Source organism: Papio anubis, chromosome 16 (assembly GCF_008728515.1).
Source record: "Papio anubis isolate 15944 chromosome 16, Panubis1.0, whole genome shotgun sequence".
Classification (NCBI taxonomy): Eukaryota; Metazoa; Chordata; class Mammalia; order Primates; family Cercopithecidae; genus Papio; species Papio anubis.
The window spans coordinates 60,277,435-60,298,617 of NC_044991.1; the positions used below are offsets into that span (position 1 = coordinate 60,277,435).

A 21,183-nucleotide genomic window follows, 5' to 3' on the forward strand; every position below is an offset into this window, starting at 1 on the left:
AGTGAGCAGAGATCATACCACACTGCACTCCAGCCTGGGCAATAGAGTGAGACTCTGTCTCAAAATAAATAAATAAAATAAAATAAAATAAAATGCTAAACCAAATGGGCTATGAATTTACATGAGAAAAGTGACCAGGGACTGGGCTGAGAGTCTCCTTGGAATCTGTCAAGTGTCTAAGGAGAGAACCGGCCCCTACCAGCCTCTACCTGTTAGTCTCAGGTCCCAGTGGGGCCATTTGCACTGGCATTTGGTTGAAGTCCCAGGAAGCCACATGAACACCTGCATGCACCTCCTTTCCGGGAGGGGTGGAGCATGTGTCAAGGTCCCAAGGGGCACTCCCAGACCAGGCAGTGTGCCGTTCAAACGGGCACAGTAGATGGGCCTGTAGTGTCCACATACTCCAGCCCTAGTCCCTCAGCCTGGGCCCTTCTTGTCCGTGCTGCGGAGCCTACGCTCTCCCACCAGCTCAGGGAGGTAAGCCCTTGAAAATGTCAAGTGAAAATCATGATCATAATGATGCATCGGCACAGTGGTGACCATTTGTGAAGCACTTACAATGCGCAAGGTGCTGTGCTAAGTGCTTACAACAAGGGCAAGAGGAAGGTATGCGTTTGTATCCTCTGCATTTTCCAGGTGAGGAAAGCCTCAGGTATCCAGCAAGTAGGTGGCAGAGCTGGGATTCCATCCTGGGTATGTCTGTCTGAAGCCAGGGCATATCACCACCACCATTTCACTGTAAAATGAGGATAGCGTGTCCTGCATAACATCGTGTGGTGAAGCAACTTGCACTAAATCCCACAATCCCACAGCTGCTAACAGGTGGGGGATTTCAGAGACCATTGTCATAACTCTAACGTTATGCAGCCTCTTGCAGCAGCCATGAGCAGCCCTGCTGGGGAAGGCAGTGTCCCTGCGGGAAAAACCATATGTCCAGCTTTTGGGCATAAATACAGGTTGTGTGGCCTTGGGCAAGTGACTTCATCTCTTGGACCCTCTGTTTCTTGCTGTAAACTCTGAGGAAAAGCAGGTCCCTCTCTGAGCCTCAGTCAACCCATCTGTAAAATGGACATAGGTGAATGGGTCCACATGAGTTCTGTGGCCACTTCAGACCTAAGCTCTGGGAAGACCCTCTCAGAAAGTGTCCTTGCAAATGACCTCTTTTCCCTGATCCTCCACAGGGACCTAACCCAGGATGCTGAATGTCTCCGGCCTCTTCATTCTCCTCTGTGGGCTGCTTGCCTCATCCTCTGCACAGGACGTCCTGGCTGGAGTTTCTTCCCAGCTCCTTAATGGTGAGACTGTCCTGCCGTGGGTCATGCAGAACCCTTAGCCAATGCCAGTGAAGTTCTCATTAGCAAAGTGCCTGGGACACAATTAACACTATTAATTGTTCGCTGTCCTGACTGCAACATCGTTTAATCCGCCTTTTCCAAGAGCCCCCTCTTTCCTGTCTCCTTGCTGTGCTTTATCTATCAAGACCCACCATCAAAGGAACCATCTCTACATGGACTGGTCCCTGTCCCAGCCTTTGTACCTGCTGTTCCCTCTGCCTGGAACATTCTTCCCCTACCTGTCAACATGGCTGCCTCCCTTCCTTCAGGTCTCTGCTCAAATGCCACATTTGCAAAAAGCCCTTCCTTGACCTCCTGCATAAATGAATCCCTCACCCTGCCTTTTATTTTTTCGTCATAGGATGGACTGATATTCAGCGGCACGGTCATCATGGTTAAAACATTGAAATTTTGGGGTATACTATTTGGGAAATACTTCCTGCTTACAGACTCTCCAGGTGCCCCCCATTGCCCCAACCATCCCAGCTTCACCCCCAGAACTCCAGCTTCCCCATGAACTAAACAACTATGCAGTTAACACCTGGCACAGCCTGGGGACCCCAGGACCTGGGTCCAGAGCTATGGCCAGTGCCCCTGTTGAGCTTGTTGCTAAATACTTTGAAACCAGCCTCTTCACAGCACTTGTTTGCACCTGAATCCTGCCTGTCCCTTTATCCTCCACTTTTTCATCTGTCTCTCCTCAGCTCCGTAAGAATGCCAGCTCCATCAGGGTGGTGCCCAGGGTGGTGAACAGACTGGATGCATGGCCCAGGTGCATAGTAGGCCCCTATGAATATTTGCTGGATGACTATGTCTGGAACTTGGCCCAGAGCCCAGCAAGCCAGAAATAGCTGATCGACAAATCGGAGCCACATAGGGGACATGCTCGGAGGTCGAGATTGTATCTGGGGATCTTTGGCATCTAAATGTCTACATGGGTTTGGGGGTGGGACATTCTTTACAGATTTGACTCAAGGACTCCTCAGGGCAGACTTTCTTCCCAGCCTGCAGACAATCGGCCTCCAGAAATCATTGAGTAGTGCCTTCGATGTTGTATCAGGCCTCCTGGACATCTTGGGGCCTCCACTCACCAATGAGATCGACACTGTTAGGTGAGTGGTCCCTGATCACCAACCACCCCCAGTCCAGGCTGTCCTGGTTTGTTGGATAGTTAGAGCTCTCCCCACATTTCCTGACCTCACAGAGGCCCTTCCCTTGCAAAGAGCCTTTCCAACTCTGATGGCCTGAGATCCCCTGGGTGGGAGAAACTCCCACTGCAGAAGGCTAGGGGAGGGGCTGAAGACACAGGGATTCAGTCCCCTTGTCTGGGAAAAGGATGGCTGCTCACCAGCTGTGACAGCATCACCAATCTCCCCCTTTCTCTGAGCCTCAACATCTGCCCTGTTCAATGGGGAATAATAGCATCTACCCCCATGGGGCTGTTGTGAACATTAAGTGAAATAATATGTGTAAAATGTTTGCACATCTTCCTCTCCTCAGTAAGCATCCAATCACAAGGTAATAAACAACAGCAAGAATGTGATAATCCTAATACTGGATGATGCTGGGCTTTAGGGTTAGATTGGCCATCAGAGTATAGAAGACCTGGGTCCCTTGTCTTCTTAAACTCAACATGTCCAAAACTCAGCTGCTGACTCCCACCTTCATCCCTGCCCCAACCTGTGCCTCTCCCTGCCCAGCCCATCTTACCTAACGACAATTCCATCCATCCAGTTGCTCTGGCCAGAAATCGTGATATCCTCCCTGGCTCCTCTGTCTCCCTTGTACCTGCTTCCAGCCTGTTGCCAAATCCTCCCTGTCACTTCTGCCTTCAAATCACAGCCAGGCATCTCACCACTTTTTTTTCCCACCTCTGGTGGTCTGAGCCACCATTATCTCCCCGCTTAACTTACAGCCGCAGATTCTCCTGCTTCTACCCACCAGCCCTCATCTCCTCCATTCTGTTCTGCCAGTATCCAGAAAAATCTTCCTAAGAAGCGGAGCCAACCCTGTAACTCCCTTGTCCAAACCCTCCAATGTCTTATCTTCGCCCTCAGAACCAAGTCCAAAGTTCTTACCACTGGCCCTCAAGGCTCCACGCAATCTGGCCCTGGCTACCTCGCTCACCTCTTCTACTAGTCTCGCCTCACTCTCTGCCTGCTAGCCACACAAAGCCCGTTGCTGTTCCTCAAACACACAAGCCACATTTCAGCCTCAGGGCTTTTGCACTTGCTCTGCCTTCTTTATTATTTCTACTATTATTATTGTTTTGAGATAGGGTCTCACTCTGTCTCCCAGGCTGGAGTTCAGTAAGTGGTGTGACCACAGCTCACTGCAGCCTCAACCTCCTGGGCCCAAGCCACCCTCCTGCCTCAGCCTCCCAAGTAGCTGGGACCACAGACACATGTCACCATGCCCAGCTAATTTTTTGTTTGGTTGGTTGATTTTTTGTTTTCCTTTGTTTTGTTTTCGAGACAAGGTATTGCTCCGTCACCCAGGCTGGAGTGCAGTGGCACAATCATGGCTCACTGCAACCTTGACTTCTCAGACTTAATTGATCTCCTGCCTTGGCCTCTCAAAGTGCTGGGATTACAGGCATGAGCCATGCACCCAGCCTTGCTCTGTCTTAAGCCTGTCCTTTCCTTCTCTTGACTGTCTGCATGACTCATTCTCACTTCATTCGTGACTCTGCCCAAACGTCGACTCCTTTGATAAACCTTCCCTGACTACCCTGTCTGAAATTCCACTCTTCCCAATATTACCTTCCATTGTCCTGATCCTGTAGGGCCTTTTTTTTTCACCATGCCTATCACTTTCTGTATGTATTTATTTACTGGATTTATTCTCCTATACATACATACCTGCTCCAAGCATCTGCTGTATATGGCTTTCGGTCTTATTCACTCATTGATTCCAGCCTGCTTGGTGCTGGGCAAAGTGCTGAACATTATTATTCTGAGATGCATTAAGATAAGAGCTTCTTTTTGCTCGGAGATATATTTCCAGTGCTTATAACACATAGTAGCTTTGCAATAAACTACCTGGTTAATGAATGAGTAACCATCTTTGCCTATATTCAGCTTCTTCTCTGCAAGGGACCTGCCATTGCACAAAGTGAGGTCCACCTGCAGCAGGAGCCACAGCCTCCCTGTGTTGTGCTGTTTCTTCACCCAGGATACAGGTGAAAAATCCTCAACTCCTCCAAGTCTCCATCGAGAGTACCCCTCAAAGAAAGGAGGCCACTGTACGAGTACCATTCATATCTGAGTTGATCGTGCAGTAAGTCACAGCTATGAGTCTCGCAGGTTCCATCGGCTTTTGCACAGGAGTCGGGGGTTGTGGGCAGGAGCGCTAACCAAAGGACTCAGCAACAGACTTACTGTGTGGTTAGAGCAAAACATCCACCCTCTCTGGGCCTGAGTCACCCCATGTGTAGAATGAGAAGCCTGCAGAATACTTGAGTGCTCCAAGCTTGGGGCCCCTCTGGAGAAAGCAGAAGGGTTGAGCAGATTTCCTCCCCCTACCTCTTCCAGACAGCCCCCACCTTCATTTATTTGGACTTCATGAGTCTGCTTAGTTCTGATTGAATGTAACTGAAGACAAGAACACCGAATCACCTCTGGACCCCAATTCTGTGACACTATTGCCTAGAGATCAACCCAGGAGATGCATCTGGCCCACTGATAAATTTTGTCTGGTTTGCATGGTGCCTCTGCAGAGGCCAGGCATTCTCCAGTTCACCGCAGCCTTTACCTCTCCCTGTGAAACTAACTGCCGGTCTACTTCATTCATTGCCATTTCAAGCCTGGTCATCAAGGCGATGGATTCTGAGACCTCTAGAAAAGGACTTTCCAAGGTCAGATGCAGTTTTCTAGTTTTGATAAGATGCCATACTTAGAATCAAGATTTTCCTTCCTAACTGTCCCCAGAGCCAGAGGTAGCAAGTATTAGGTTCCCTGAGTGCAGAACCCTCTGACTTAGCCACTGGCTGGATGCATGACTTGGAGAAAGCCATTCCCATTCTCCAGGACTGAATGGCCTCTTTTGAAAAATGAGAAAATGACCTTAACAGGGTGGTTTTGAAGATTCTGTGGCAACATGGGGAACCTCGTTCTAGAAACAAATGGGGATGTAGTGAGCTCTGAGTTTCTCTCCCATCTGCCTTACCTCTTCCCTCCCACAGGCTCCTGACCTTGAAGCCCTTCACAGCTAATATGCAGTCAGATATAAAAGTCCAGATTCGTCTGGAGAAGAATGTAGGTGGCAGATATGAACTTGCCTTTGGGAACTGCAGACTCTTGCCTGAGGCTATCTGGATCCAAACTGGAGCCCAGTGAGTTCTCCATCTGTCTTTCTCTGTGTCCAGCTGGTTATGATGATGTTCCCAGTGAGGTTTCACCTGAAAGATGTCACTAGAAAAACAATACCCTACAAAATTAGGCTTTTGTGTGTATGGTGATGTGGGTATAATAAATAGGACTTTCTGTGCCTTTAAAATTTTGTTTTTGACAAAAGTAATAATTCTATCAACATGAAAAGAGACTTACCAAATAGGACTGAGCAAAAAAAAAAAAAAAAAAAAAAAAAAAAAGGATTGCTTGGCCATTTGTTGATAGGTTATTTCTAAACTTTTTGGGCCTAGTGAGGTGGCTCATGCCTGTAATCTCAGCACTTTGGGAGGCCAAGGCAGGTAGAGAGCTTGAGCCCAGGAGTTCAAGACCAGCCTGGGCAACACAGCAAAACCCTGTCTATACAAAAAATATAAAAATTAGCCACTTGTGGTGGCAGGCGCCTATAGTCCCAGCTACTAGGGAGGCTGAGGTGGGAGGATCACTTGAGCCCAGGAGGTTGAGGTGGCAGCGAGTCATAAGCATGCCACTGCACTCCAGCTGGGGCAACAAGCAAGACCCTGTCTTGAAAACATTAAATTAATTTAAAAGATAAACATTTTGCTATCATAAATAACCCAGAACATTTTGATATAGGAAAATGTTCCAAAAATAGAATTATTTTCTTATTGTAGATTTTTAAGATTATTCCAAAAGTATACACAGTTCTACAACTTCTAAGTTTTCAGCACTGCCAAACCACTCACCAAATACCTTACCAATGGAACTGAACCAAGTGGCATGTCTCTAGCTGATACTGGGCAGTTTTGTCCCATATAAAATAAATCCCAATTATTCTCTTTTTCACAACATTTATTCTTTTATACATACATACCTTCCCCAAGCATCTGCTATAGATGGCTCTCATTCTTACTTATTTATTTCAGCCTGCTTGGTGCTGGGAAAAGTGCTGAATATGATTATTCTGAGCTACATTAAGACAAGATCTTCTTTTCACTAGGAGGAAAATCCCACAAATGCTATTATTTTCATTACTTTGACTACCAGTAGAAAAAGATTTCATCATTTCTTAGTCTCTGATATTTCCTCTTCAGAGAAACTGTCTTCAGAGATTTTGCTCTTTTAATAAGTAGAGTTTTAGTGTTTACTTCTAAATTTATAATCCTTTTTCAAAAGTCTTCTTTTTAAATATTTTTTTGAAATAGGGTCTCACTCAGTTGCCCAGGCTTAAGTGCAATGGTGGTACAATCTTGGCTCACTGCAAACTCCACCTCCCCAGCTCAGGTGATCCTCCCATCTAGGCCTCCTGAGTAGCTGAGATTACAGGCGCAGGCCAACATGCCTGGCTAATTTTTGTGTTTTTTGTAGAGACAGAGTTTCACCATGTCTCCCAGGCTGGTCTCAAACTCCGGCACCCAAGTGATCTACCTGCCTCGGCCTCTCAAAGTGCTGGGATTACAGGCATGAGCCACCACATCTAGCCCTTTTTAAAGTTTGTTTGTTTGTGTGTGTGTTTGTTTAAATTAAGGCTGATATCCACATTTAGCTGAATCCAGTGGTCATCACCAGTCCATTTTCTATCTTGTTTTCTTCTTTCACGAATTCTCTATTTTGATTCATCTCAGTTGCTCGCTGTTTCAGGAAAGCTCTGGGTGTGGAATGCTTTCTGCACCCTTGCACACCTGGTCCTGTCCTCCTGACATGTTCAGACACAAATGAGAACCAAGCCAGATTCACAGCCCATCTCGCCTTCTGAAAACTCTGCAAATACCTCTCTCTCCCGTGATATGCTAAAGAAAACATGGCCCTCCTTTGTGAGGAATCTGAGACCTAAGGTTGGAAGCAGTAGATCATAGCTGATTTCTATGCACACTCTTTAAAAAATAAAGACATAAACCCTTTGCCTGAGAATAGGACAGATTTATCTTCACATGTTAATGATTAGGGACTGAGTCAGGAACACAGAACACAAGGACACCTTTATGCTATTTCCTGCTTCTTTCTCCTGTCTCCCAATTAAAGAACGATGCTATACTGTTCCTTCCATGAAAGCACTGGCCCTCCGGCAGAAGAGATAAGTTCTGCTGTAGCATCAGGTAATCAGAGAAATGAGAAAGTGAGAAGGAAAGAGAGAACTCAGAATTAGCCAGGATGGTCAGGAAGAGCTTTCTGAAGGAAACCAGTTGGCTGGGCCTAACAAGAATTTGAAGAAGGCATCTCCAGTGGGAGATGCAAAATAGTCACAGAGAAGATAACGGTGGGTAACAATGATAAGGGCAAGGTGACTTAAACTTGGATGATTAATTTTGAGGAGCCCTAGAGTGTGGACTGGAGCAGTAGGACATGGCTGGGTGATTCAATGCCGTGGAAACAAAGAGTAGACTTGAAGAAGTTCACGGTCATTGAGCAAAGAAGTGATGTGGAGAAAGGAATCCGAGAGAAGTTAATCTGTTCTGCGTATTTTCTGCCTCTTGATTTAGACTCGCCCCAGCAGCAAAATTTGTTGTGGCAAACATAGAGAGAAACCTGAAAAACATAGTAGCCCACGATCTGGGACAAAAGGTAAGTATGCAAACCCAGATTACTTCCGTTTTTGAGCTGAGACTCAGATAACGAGGGATTGGATCTTCTTAACGAAGTGGGAGGAAATCTTCCAGGAAGGAGAGCTAGGGAGAGATGGAGTGGCGTCTATTAAGCTCCCATTCTGCAATCGGGCACTGGTGAAGTGTTTTACAGACATTCTTTAATTCTTCAGGTCAAAATCAGCATCCGTGTGACCAGAAGTGAGTTGATAATTCTCTCCAAAACTCAGTTTCCTTATCCATAAAATGGGGATAAGTAATCACAAAATTAACATTCACTAAGCACTCAAACACTATGCTAAGTATCCGAATTTTCTTATCTCATCCTCCAAACAATCTCATACTCCAGGTAACAATATCATCTTCATTTTCCAGATTTAAGAAACGGTCCCAGGCAGGGCCAATGACTTACTCAAGTCATACAGCTGCCAAGTGGCTGAGCTGGCTTGTGACCCTAGGGCAGCCTGAGCTGGCTTGTGACCCTAGGGTAGCCTGTCCCCAAAACCCATCTACTTGGTTGTCCCCAGAATGGGTTGGCTTAGGAGAACTTGCCTTGCTCACTCTAATTTAGGCTTTATTAACGGAGCCCTCCTCCTGACTTTTGCCTATTTCCTTGTCTTTCAGGTGTGTCCTGTGATTAATAAATGGCTCTACAACCTGGAGCAGCATGTGGTTAAAGAATTGATTAGTAAGTGCTGGAGGTGGGAAGGGACAGGAACACTCCAGAAGAAAGCTCAGACCCCTCTGTCACCCTTTGTATCTCATTTCCCCTTACCTCACCCTGGCACTTCTAGACCAAAAATCTCTTTCCTGCTGAAGTAGAATGGTCCCTAATAATCACAACGTTAATAAACTCAGCTGACATTTACTGAGGGGGCCCAGTGTGCCAACATGAAGCACTGTGCCTGCACTAGCAATTGAATGTGCACCTTTAGCTAAGGACATGCTTGTTTCAATTCTCTTCTTGTCCTCAGCCTAGAGCAGCTAAGATATGAATGAAGGCTTCTCCAGGGGAGAAAATCTGCCCAATTCTCCCTTTATTCTCCTCTCAAATTGTATGATGTTGATTGAGGGGCAGGAAATTGGTCTGGTTTCAGCCGAGACAAAGACTGCCTCCTTTCAGATGTCTCTACCTCAAGCATCCAAAGTTTTCAGATCTGCTAGAATTCAAAGCAAAAAATGCAAGACTGAATCTCAGCAGCTCAGGCCCCCATCAGGACTCCAAACCTCCCCCACCAAAAAAAAAAAAAAAAAAAAAAAAGCTGAATTGAAAGGTATATGCCTTCATTCACTGAATATTCACTAGTCCTGCCAAGTGCTAGATGCCGGAGTTTCTAACGTTCTCTCGAGTGGCTCTCCCAGCAAGCAATTTTCTGACCTCTGCTTATATACCTTCATTGACTGGGAACTCACTACTTTTTTTTTTCTTTCTTTCTTTTTGAAATGGAGTTTTGCCCTGTTCTCCAGGCTGGAGTGCAGTGGTGCAATCTCAGCTCACTGCAGCCTCTGCCTCCAGAGTTCAAGTAATTTTCCTGCCTCAGCCTCCCAAGTAGCTGGGATTACAGGCATGCATCACCACACCTGGCTAATTTTTGTATCTTTAGTAGAGACGGAGTTTCACTGTACTGGCCAGGCTGGTCTTTAACACCTGACCTCAAGTGACCCACCCACCTTGGCCTCCCAAAGTGCTGGGATTACAGGTGTGAGCCACCGCGCCTGGCCAGAACTCACTACTTATGAGGTAGGAAGCTTGAGGCAACTAATCTGGATGAACCTAAAAATTCCCAAAGCTTGTGATCCCAGGCCCATGCAAATGAGTGGGACAGCTCAACCAACACCTTCACTTTGCTATTGGGCCATCGCTTCAGAGAGATGACCAGATGAAATGAGACTCCAGCTGCAGTAATGGCACCTTTCTCCACTGTCTCATTCCAATGTAGGAGCTCTTAAGTGATTAGCTTGGAAGGAAGTGGTTGTTCCTAATCTATAGATAAGGAAACCAAGATCCAAGAACTTTAAGCAATTTATCCAAGATTGCTTAGCAAAAAATAGTAACAATTAAATCTAAATGCATATTAGGTGCTTTACTATGTGCCAGACTCTTTGTGGACTTTACATATGTTAACTTGATCAGTCCACACAACTCCATGAACTAGGTATTATCACTATCTGCATTTTAAAGATAAGGAAACAGAAACAAAGGAAGATCAAAATGTTTGCCCATATTTCCATGGAAGAAAGTGTCAGAGCCAGAGTGAACCCACATCCTCCAGCTACAGAGCCCACACTGGTAGTCACTATACTGCATGGTTATCCATGCAGTATCCATGCAGTATCCAGAACGGTCCACGAAATCATTCAAGACAGCCAGCAGCAAATCAGAGCTTCCAGCCTCAGACTTCCGTCTCCACAGCTTGGGCTCATTCCCCCTCCCCATTCTGCTCCCAGTGCTGCTCCAAGGGGGAAACCTCCCTGTTCTCTCTGATCCTCCCCCACCCCCACTGTCTGAGGTATCTGTTTTGCATTCTAGATCTGGTCCTGCTGCAGGAAAAGTACCAAGTCACCATCTAAATGTCCCCAAAGTGAAGGAGCTATGTGTGTACCAATCCGGTGAGAAACCAGAGCATGTTTCCATTCCTTAGTGATGACCTTTGGCCTTTAGGGTCATTATAAGTGTGTTACTCATTCATTTATTAAATTGTAGTTAAGCCTCTACTATATGCTAGACACTATTCTACATGTTAGGAATACAGCAGTGAAGGAGATGGACAAGGAATCTGATTTCCTGGAGCTTGTATTCTAGTTGGGAATACTAACAGCGAACAAAGAAATAAATATATAGTCAACTAAATTCCAGAGGATGGTGGGTATTCAGAAGAAAACAAAGCAGGAGGATGTGGACAAAAGTAACTAAGGTGGGGACAGAGAGAGGCATCAAATTAATGTAGTCAGACAGAGGCTCTTTGGGGAACAGATACTTCGGCTGAGCCCTGAATGATCAGGCAGTAGGAGTTGTACCAAGACCCAGGAGAAAAGTATCACAAGCAAGAGGATGAACACGTGCAAAGTCCCTGAAGCAGGAATGAAGGAACTTGCCTTTTTGAAGTAAAGAAAGGAGGTTGACGTGGGCTGGAGTGTGCAGGGAGCTCAGTTTTAGGAGACATCTTTACAAGAGTGATATCTGGGCCGGGCGCGGTGGCTCAAGCCTGTAATCCCAGCACTTTGGGAGGCCGAGGTGGGCGGATCACGAGGTCAGGAGATCGAGACCATCCTGGCTAACACGGTGAAACCCCGTCTCTACTAAAAAATACAAAAAAAAAAAAACTAGCCGGGTGCGGTGGCGGGCGCCTATAGTCCCAGCTACTCTGGAGGCTGAGGTAGGAGAATGGCGTGAACCCGGGAGGCGGAGCTTGCAGTGAGCAGAGATCCGGCCACTGCACTCCAGCCTGGGCGACAGAGCGAGACTCCGTCTCAAAAAAAAAAAAAGAGTGATATCTGGCAGATAAAAGGAAGGGAGTTTCTATAAAAGGAGATGACATTATTCATTCATTTATCATGTATGTATTTGCAACAATTCTGTGCTGAATACACTCTGCTCAGGTGTCACCATCTCAAGTCTCTCAAAACGGCACATCCACCACTCTCTTCCCTGTTTTATTTTTCCTCATAACAGTCATTATTGTCTTACTTCCTACTATATTATCTGTATCTTTTCTCTCCCCCTCCCATAAGAATGTACACCTCATGAAGTCAGGGACTTCATCTTATTCCCTGTTTTATCCTAAGTTCCAGGATTACAAAAATGAATCACACATGGCCCCTGATCTCAAGATCCCCCAGCCTAGCAAGAGATAAAACAAATAAATAGGCAATTTCTTGTGCACTGAGGTGATCAGTTGAGGTTCTATGGAAGTAGACAGGCAAGACTCAGTAGCCTCACCAGGAGACTTCCAGGAGTCTTTGCAGAAGAGGCAAGATTTAAACTGGGTATTGAAAAATGATAAAGACTCTTTTGGTGGAAAAAGACATTATAAGCAGAGGATACAGCATGTGCAAGTACACAGAAGCAGGAAAGGGTCTGATGCTCTGGGCAATGGGGAGAAGCTCTGGGTGACTGCCCATAAGAATCATGGGGGATAGAGGTATCCTCCTCTGAGGAGTAAGGATAAGCATGTAATAAGCTGCGCTGTACACATGCTTTGTGAGAACAAGGTCACATGTGATGAATCGAGCTGTAATAAGGTACAGTGCATGACGGGGACATAAAAAATTAAGTGGCCAACACCATAATGGAATCTATGTCCTTGAGTTAATTAGCTTAGTTATGTCATACTCTAAACTATTGTTATCCAATGGAAATATAACAGGAGACACACACGTAATTTTGAATTTTCTAGCAAAGCCATCTTTAAAAGGAAAAAGAAACAGATTATATTAACCTTACTGGTTTATATTTACCCACCATATCCAAAATATTATCATTTTAACATGGAATCAATATAAAAGTAATAAAATATTTTACATATTATTTTTGCAGTAAGTCTTTGGTCTGATGCGTATTTTGTACCTACAGCATATTTCAGTGTGGACTAGCTGCATTTCAAATGCTGATATCCATGCGTGACTAGTGGCTACCCTATTGGACAGTGCAGCTCTCTCTAAGTTAATTGGCTGGCAGTTGCAAAACGTTGAAAGGTCTAGGGCATCTCAAGTGTTCCTGCCAATATATCTAGGCTCTCACTTAGCACAGAAGTCCCAAATCTGTGACCCCCCCATATTATATTCAGCTCACAGACATATTTGGTTTAGCTTATAAAGTGTTTATACATGTGACTGAGTTGCCAATATTAAAAGTAAGAAATATGTCTTTTGATTAACTAGGGCACCTGGTGATATTTTGTATTATTGTGTTGTGAAGTAGGCCAAGGTGACGAGGAAGAGCCACCTTGATTGATGAAAGGAAGTCCAGGGAAACAATGAGAAAACGTTATCCAGAGAGAGGCAGTGGATGGGTGTCCCTACAGGAATAGACTTCAGCACCACGGACAGCAGTCATACCAGCGCGGAGGGAGAGGGCAGGAAGTGGGAAAGGCTGTCGGTTCTGACCGGAAGAAAGGGTGTGACATTTACTAATACCTGGATTATTTCACACAGAATCAGCTTCTGCATCCTAGTTTTCTCCCTGGAATGTTCTCCACACTCCAGGACACCACCTGCGTAGATCGTGTTGATTATTCAGCTGATGCCTGGAACTGCATGACCCACCCTGGACCCGAAGATCCCCTGCTTCTCCGGGTATGGAGGTTATTTCCCTGTAAATCCTCACCAGAACCTCTGTGCTGATTCCCTGTAATCTTCCCACAATAAATTTTTAGCAGCTCTGAACTGCAAATTGTCCACCTTCCACAGCGCCATGTAGATGGGGGCAACATAGCCAGAGACGGTGGTAGGTCTGGCCATGATAACTAAAGTCTGGAAAGCAGGGGAGGATACGTGGGTTGATTTATCCATTATCTCATAAACATCTGAACACTCTAGTATGATGTTTCCCTAAAGCTAATTAAAAATTTTAAAAGGTTTCCTGTCTTGTCTGGGATGTTTTCTGAACTGATTTTGTGAGCTTGGGTGGCTCCATCCTCTTGGGCACAGTCTCCTCACTGCGCAGTGGGAATGTTGGTCTCATCTTCCCAGCACCCTCAAGCAGGAACAGCCTACAAAGTTGTGATTTATGAGAGAAACTTTATCCTGGCCCTGGTAACTCCATTTCTCTTCCCTGTATCACCAAACTTCCCAAAACATAAGCTGCTATTCACTGCCTCTCCTTCCTCACTTTCATCCCCTGCTTATTTCTTTTTTTTTTTTTTTTTTTTTTTTTTTTTTTTTTTTTTTTTTTTTTTTTGAGACAGAGTCTGCGGCTCTGTCGCCGGGCTGGAGTGCAGTGGCGGGATCTCAGCTCACTGCAAGCTCCGCCTCCCGGGTTCCGCCATTCTCCTGTCTCAGCCTCCCGAGTAGCTGGGACTACAGGCGCCCGCCACCTCGCCCGGCTAATTTTTTTTTTTGTAGTTTTAGTAGAGACGGGGTTTCACCGTGTTAGCCAGGATGGTCTCGATCTCCCAACCTCGTGATCCGCCCATCTCGGCCTCCCAAAGTGCTGGGATTACAGGCTTGAGCCACCGCGCCCGGCCGTTTATTTCTTTTTAAGATGGAGTTTTGTTCTGTCTTCCAGGCTGGAGTGCAGTGGTGTGATCTCGGCTCACTGCAACCTCCGCCTCCTGGGTTCAAGAAATTCTCCTGACTCAGCCTCCTGAGTAGCTCAGACTACAGGTGTGTGCCACCATGCCCAGTAAATATTCACATTTTTAGTAGAGATGGGGTTTCACCATGTTGGCCAGGTTGGTCTTTAACTCCTGGACTCAGTGATCCATCTGCCTCAGCCTCTTAAAGTGCTGGGATTACAGACGTGAGCCACTGCAACCGGCCAAATTTTTTTTTTTTTTACACAATCTGGCTTCCTTCTCCAAAGCATTATTCTAATTTAATTCTCATGATAAATCTAGGAAGTAACTGTTATTTTCTCTTGAATAGGTGAGAAAACTGAGGCTCGAAGAGGTGCAGTGATGTGTGCAAGCTGCACCTCTAAGAATGAGAGAGTCAGAACTCAAACCACATCTGCCTTAGAATGAAAGTCTGGGTACTCACTGGGCCTGTGGGCACACTGTTTGTGTCCATATGCATGTTCCTGACCCCGTCCCCATCACTTTCCCCTTGTCTCACTTGCTCTGGTCACACTGGCTTTCTTGTGCTGCCTCCTCAGCTTGTTGCAACCTCAGAGCTGAACACTGGACTGGATTTTTATCTGTCCTGTTGACTGCTTGGCACATGGAGGGGCTCAGTGAAACCTGCCAACTCCCTGATAAACGCTCCCTCCTGGGAGCTGCCACACACTGCACAACAGCATGGAGAATGTCACCCCCAGAGTCACACAATCCCTCTTCCAAAGACAGGTCCCCAATTCCCAGAGGATCCAAGTGAAGAAATTTAGTGTTGCAGCTATCTCTAGCAACCATGAGAATTTAGGATCAGCTAAAGCAAAATGAGCAAATATTGGGTGACACATGTTGGAGAAAATTAATAAAAGGGGAATTGGGATCCAAAAGCGGAAAATGGAAGAAGACAGAAAGCAAGTTTGGTCCCTTTGAGAAAGGCAGCAGGAAGCAGAAGAGAAGCCAAGTTGCTTGAAGAATAAAATTAATGATCAAACAGGTTGAATGTGCATTTTTAAAAGAAGGACCCATGCCCGTTTCCTCTTCTTATTGGCTGACATTTAAGGGCAGGTGAGGCTCTGCCTGGCTGGTTATCCTTAATGACCTGCCTTCCTTCTTTCCTCCTGAGAACACTCCTGCTAGGTAAGCCTCGGGGCTTGACAGGTTGGTTCCTGCCCCCTTGTGGTCCAGAGTGTTCGTGGTTATGGTGAGACCTGCAGTCTTCAGTCCATCTGGTGGATCAACACACTGAAAATGTTGGTATTGGCCATATGTGTCCCACGAATCTTAGTAGCCTCTGTAGTATATAAGAGGAAATGCAGCTGGACAGAACAGGCTTGCAGACCCCGGGGGCGGGGGGGAGGTCAAGGGCTGTAAGTGAATTTATCCAGAAACAAGGTAGAGCCGATTAGAGCCAGACGGCCCAAGATCAAATCCTAGCTCCACATTTACCAGCTGTGTGTCCTTTGACAAGTGACTCCAGAGTCAGGGTTCAACATAGGTCTGCCCTTGTTATTCTTCCTGCCTCTCCTTGCAATGCCTGTGGCTGGGGAAAGCAGGGCTGAGGATCATGTTGAGCAGCAGAATGGGGTGTGGGATGGAGCAGTTGGGGAATGAGCAGCAGCTCCTCGGAGCTCCCTCCTGCAGGCCTGGCTACCTGGTTCCCATCCGAGCCCCACCCCTCCCCAGCTGGGTAGATTTGGGGATTTTACTTAACATTTCTGTGCCTCTGCAAAAGGAGGCCAATAATAACAGTACCTACTGCAAAGGGTTGTGTTGAGAATTCAGTAAGTCATTACAAGTAAAGCACTTAGCTTGTCCCTGGAGCTCAGTCAGCACTCAATAACTGTTAGCTAGTCACTGTTATTATTTCAGCTAAGTGATCTTCACACACCCGTGTGCCTCAGAATTGTCCAGAAGCTTATTCCAAGGCTCCCCCTCCAGAGAGTCTGACTCAATGCATCAGAAGTGACCTAAGAATCTGCATTCTTACAAGTCCCATCTCTCCCTCCAAAATTTGGTGATGCTCCCCTGGAAATTCCAGTTTTTCCGTTTTCCCTTTGCCTTCTCCAGGCCACCCTCAGAACCCAGAATCGGTCAACTCTTCCTTTGTCAAACCCAATAGGCCATTCAGAAATGGTCCCCACTCTGTCCCCTGCCACTTTAAGGAAATTCGTCTTTGGATTAAAGTTATACGTGTATATACGTGTATATACGTATATACACACATACATATATGTACATATATATACAAACACACACATATATATTATATATATAAATAATGGAACAAACGAATGACTAGATGAACAATGAATTCCATTCCTTAGAAGAGTAATTCTCAAAGTATGGACTGAACCCCCTGCATCATCTCTCTAGGGTGTTCATTCCAAAGGCAGCTCCCAGCACCTCCGCCAGCCCCTTCTAAATCAGATTCAGGAATCTGCATTTAATGCTTCTGCCTTCTCTGCTGTTCCCTGGAGTTTGGGGACCTCTGCCTTTTGCTAGGGACCTGGAATTTCCTTAGGGCCCCAAGGAGAGGAAGTGGACACCCCAATTGGCCATTGGAGATCACAGGTGTGCATAAGCCTGCTTGGCCCAGAGTTCTGCCAGGGGAGGTTCCTGCCTCCTTGTCCCACTGGACAGCTTCTTCCTGCAGCCAGGGATGTGAGACAGGCCCTCTCCCTGGGCACATGGGTACAGACTTCTCACCCCGTAGATCCAGCCACTACTGTCTTCATTTCTTCCTCCAACCTGCTGAGCCCTTTCCCACCTGAGGGCCTTTGCCATCGTGGTTCCCTCTGCCTGGCTCCCCTTCCACATTTTGATACTCAAGGCTGGCTCCATCACCTCCTCTCCTCCTGGGCTCTGCTCGAATGTCACCTGAGACCTTCCCTAGCCCCAGTCTAATGTGGCCTGCTTGCTATTTCCAATCTCACACTAAGCTTTTCCCCTTAATACAATTTATGGTTATTTGGTTTCTTGTTTATTTCACCTTGTTCTGATTCCCTCGCCAGATGATAAGCTGCTGGTGAACAGGGTGACTGTTATTCCCTAGAGTCAAGCACAGTGCCAGGCACATAGTTGGCCCACAGTAAATAATGGTTGGGTGGGGCCGGGCGCAGTGACTCAAGCCTGTAATCCCAGCACTTTGGGAGGCCGAGACGGGCGGATCACGAGGTCAGGAGATCGAGACCATCCTGGCTAACACAGTGAAACCCCGTCTCTACTAAAAAATACAAAAAAAAATAGCCGGGCGAGGTGGCGGGCGCCTGTAGTCCCAGCTATAGGGAGGCTGAGGCAGGAGAATGGCGTAAACCTGGGAGGCGGAGCTTGCAGTGAGCTGAGATCCGGCCACTGCACTCCAGCCTGGGCGACAGTGCGAGACTCCCTCTCAAAAAAAAAAATAATAATAATAATGGTTGGGTGGATGGATAAACGAATTTTTTTCAAAGTCACACTCCTTGAAAGCCAGTTTCCCAGGAGAGCAAGTGTTTTACCATTGAACCCATGGGCATGCCTTAAGAGGTCCATGGCAATCCTGGTACTGTGTGCAACATTTTTTAGCTTGGTGCATTTTTTTTTCCTAAAAGACAAACCAAAACTTCCAGTGCATTTTCAAAATGTCCCCCAAGAAGGTAAAGAAGCTTGTTTTAAGGAAAGCTATTTGGAATACTGAAAGAGGCTGCTAATGTGTGAGGCTCAGTGGTGTTCCACAGCTCCAGGGCCTAAGGAAAACAGTATCTGAGGCAGTGCTAGGGAAGGCAAGAGAGCCCGCTGGGATGCCAGCTCAACCTCTTCCTGGCTGGGAGCTTAGGCAGCTGCTGGGTTTCTCTGGGTCCCTGTCTCCTCACCTTTGTAGCGTGAGGACAGCATAAGATAGACCACAGAGCAGGCTTAGCACGGGGAACGGGTCCCAACGGAGAAACACCAGCCCCGCCAACCTCCAGGTAGTTGCTCATTAAGGAGCAGTCCTCACTCCACCACCGTCCTCCCTGAAAGCACCAGCGTGGGGTGCCCAGCCAACTAGGGCTTTTTCCCTTGAATGTCAGCTGAAACTCCACCTCCTCAGGGAGGTCTTTTCTCTGACATCCCTTTTCCCCCATTGACCAGATATCCCCTCACTGTGCCCTCCCACAGTACCTCCCACCTCCTTCACCGCTGGGCCATACTTCATAATCCTATGCTCAGTTGCAGGGATAATTGAAGACTGTGTCTCCCCACTGGTATGTGAGCTCCATGAGGACAAGGACCCTGCCTGACCAGTCTCTGTGGGATCCCCAGAGCCCACGACTCCTGGCACTCAGTGCTCAATGATTTTAGTGGTTTTATTCATTGAATGAATGACAGCAAAGCCCACCATCTGAACAACCACGCTCAAGCTCACTCCAGGACCATCACATCCTCACTGCTGTCTCAGCCTCTCTGTCATTCCTGCCTGCCTTCTGCAGTTGCATTTCATTCGTGAAAGTACTTGATACAGGTGACTCCCGCATTCGTTGCACACGTGTCCCAGGAACCATCTCAGGACTCTCATGCTCCATGTCACTGACTCCATCAGCTTCCCTGGTTTACAGGTGAGGAAGGCTCAGAGGAGTAAGGACAAGGAGGAGGATCATCATAATAACATGGTTTTGGAGCACTGGCCCAAACATGATTCGCTTTAATCCTCACTATAGCTCTGAGGTCTGCCCTGTGATCCTTTTACAGACCTGGGAGCTGAGTTTGCCAAGAGACAGAGTCAGGAGTTGAACCCTGGTCTGCGTGACCCCAAAGCACATGTTCTGGACTGCATGTGATCCTGCACTGAGTTGGCTTCAAATCCAGTCCCCAGCCCCTGAGCAGGGCCCTCTCATCCCTCCAAATCTGCTCTCTCGTCATGCATCAAGCTCTGAAAATCTATACCCTCCACGCTGTCCTTTCATTAGGCTCTGTGGCCCTGAGAACCACAGCCTGTGATGAGGAGGGATCAACAGCCCCCACCCCATTTTAAGATGTCCAAAGAGCCAAGCACAACAGATTTGTTCCTCCCGACAGTGCCCACTCTTCTGTTTTCTTGACAAAAAAACAAACAAACAAACAAACAAATTCCAACCACTTACATAAGACCAGGAAGGCTAGAAAAACACATTTTGAAGTAAGTGATATTCTACAAACATCCCAAGGGAAGCATGAACTCCACGAAAGGACCTCAAATAGGGAAAGCCAACACCCTGAGCCACGGCTTTCTCAGTGCGGTCTCTTACAACACCACAGTAAATTGCCCAAGAACAGCCCCAAGGCTTCTGTGAAATTTGCAAAGGACGTTCCCATCCCTCCTCCACATGGGGCCCTCTACGTCCCCCGCAGTATGGGGAAACAGCACAGGGACAGTGACAAATGCCTTTGTCTCAGAGCTCACAGCAATGGCACCGTGGGGCCCAGACCCCCGAGACCTGTGCTGCTGCAGTATAGTGGGCAAGAGAGAGCTGCAGGCAGTGCGGTCCAAGAGGATGCAGGGACCCTCCTGGGCCTGGGAGGTGTTGTGTGGAAAGTGGCTTTTGCTCTGTGTGCAGTAGGAAATGCTGGAGGGTTTTGAGCAGAGGAGTGGCATGGTCTACCTTACATCTTTTTTTTTTTTTTGGATGGAGTCTTGCTCTGTTGCCAGGCTAGAGTGCAGTGTGGTGTGATCTCAGCTCACTGCAACCTCCGCCTCCCAGATTCAAGCAATTCTCCTGTCTCAGCCTCCCAAGTAGCTGGGACTACAGACATGTACCACCACACCCGGCTAATTTTTGTATTTTTAGTAGAGACGGGGTTTCACCATGTTGACCAGGCTGGTCTCGAACTCCTGACCTCCTGATATACCCGCTTCGGCCTCCCAAAATGCTAGGATTATAGGCATGAGCCACTGCACCCGGCCTATCTTACATCTTAAAATGACTGTCCAGGCTGCTGTGTGGAAGAGATTGTAGGCGGGCACAGTTAAATGCTGGGAAACCAGCCAGGACCCACTGGCAATAATTCAGACCAAGCTGATGGTGGCTGAGGAGTAGTTGTGAGACGTGGTCATGTTCTGGAAGTGTCAGCAGAATCTCCTGACAGATGGGTTGTGGGAGATGGGAAAAGGGGAGGAAAGGGCAACTCCACGGGCTGGGACTGGAGCAACTAGATGGACTTGGCACCACTTCCTGAGAGTAAGGACAGGGGACTTAAACTGAATTCTCTCTGAATCCCAATCCCAGGGCTCCAAGGTCAACCTGCTGCTTTGGCTTCAAGACTCTGTAAATCTTATCCAGAAAGATAAGATCTATCCATCCAGTCATTCATTCATTTGTAGCATTAACAAACATTCACCAGTACTTACCATGTGGCAAACATAGGAGGCACTGTAGACATAAGGATTAATTAGACTCATACCCTGCCCTCAAGAAACTCATAATTTGGAGGAGATTCAGAGATCAGCCATCTCCATTTATCAATTCAGTCGTTTGGTCACTCAACAAACATTCATTAGCACTCAGTTTCTGACAAGCAAGTGTCATGGTAGAGATTGAAGTGGTTGGTCTTGCCCTTAAGAAAGTCCTAGCCCAAATGGAGAGCTTGGGGTTAGCCATCCTCACTCAAATGTGTTCATTCATTGGTTCACTAAAGAGTCACCAACATCCAGCCTGTG

At 46.9% G+C, this 21,183-nt stretch overlaps 1 protein-coding gene and 1 long non-coding RNA gene across 2 annotated transcripts; one reads left to right on the plus strand and one right to left on the minus strand.

The window, feature by feature from the left end:
• The first annotated feature begins 28 nt into the window (after positions 1 to 28).
• LOC101004235 (putative BPIFA4P protein) lies at positions 29 to 8,624 on the plus strand. Its single transcript, XM_021921128.2, has 5 exons — positions 29 to 1,295; positions 2,299 to 2,446; positions 4,509 to 4,613; positions 5,518 to 5,667; positions 8,164 to 8,624. The coding sequence occupies exons 1-5, from the start codon at positions 1,196 to 1,198 to the stop codon at positions 8,294 to 8,296; spliced, it is 636 nt and encodes a 211-aa protein (XP_021776820.1). The 5' UTR covers positions 29 to 1,195; the 3' UTR covers positions 8,297 to 8,624.
• LOC110740515 lies at positions 3,972 to 21,150 on the minus strand. The gene is made up of 2 exons (XR_002515154.2): positions 20,875 to 21,150; positions 3,972 to 5,746 (listed from the first exon to the last, which is right to left on the minus strand). It is a non-coding gene; the product is annotated as an uncharacterized LOC110740515 (long non-coding RNA).
• Positions 21,151 to 21,183: the final 33 nt, after the last annotated feature.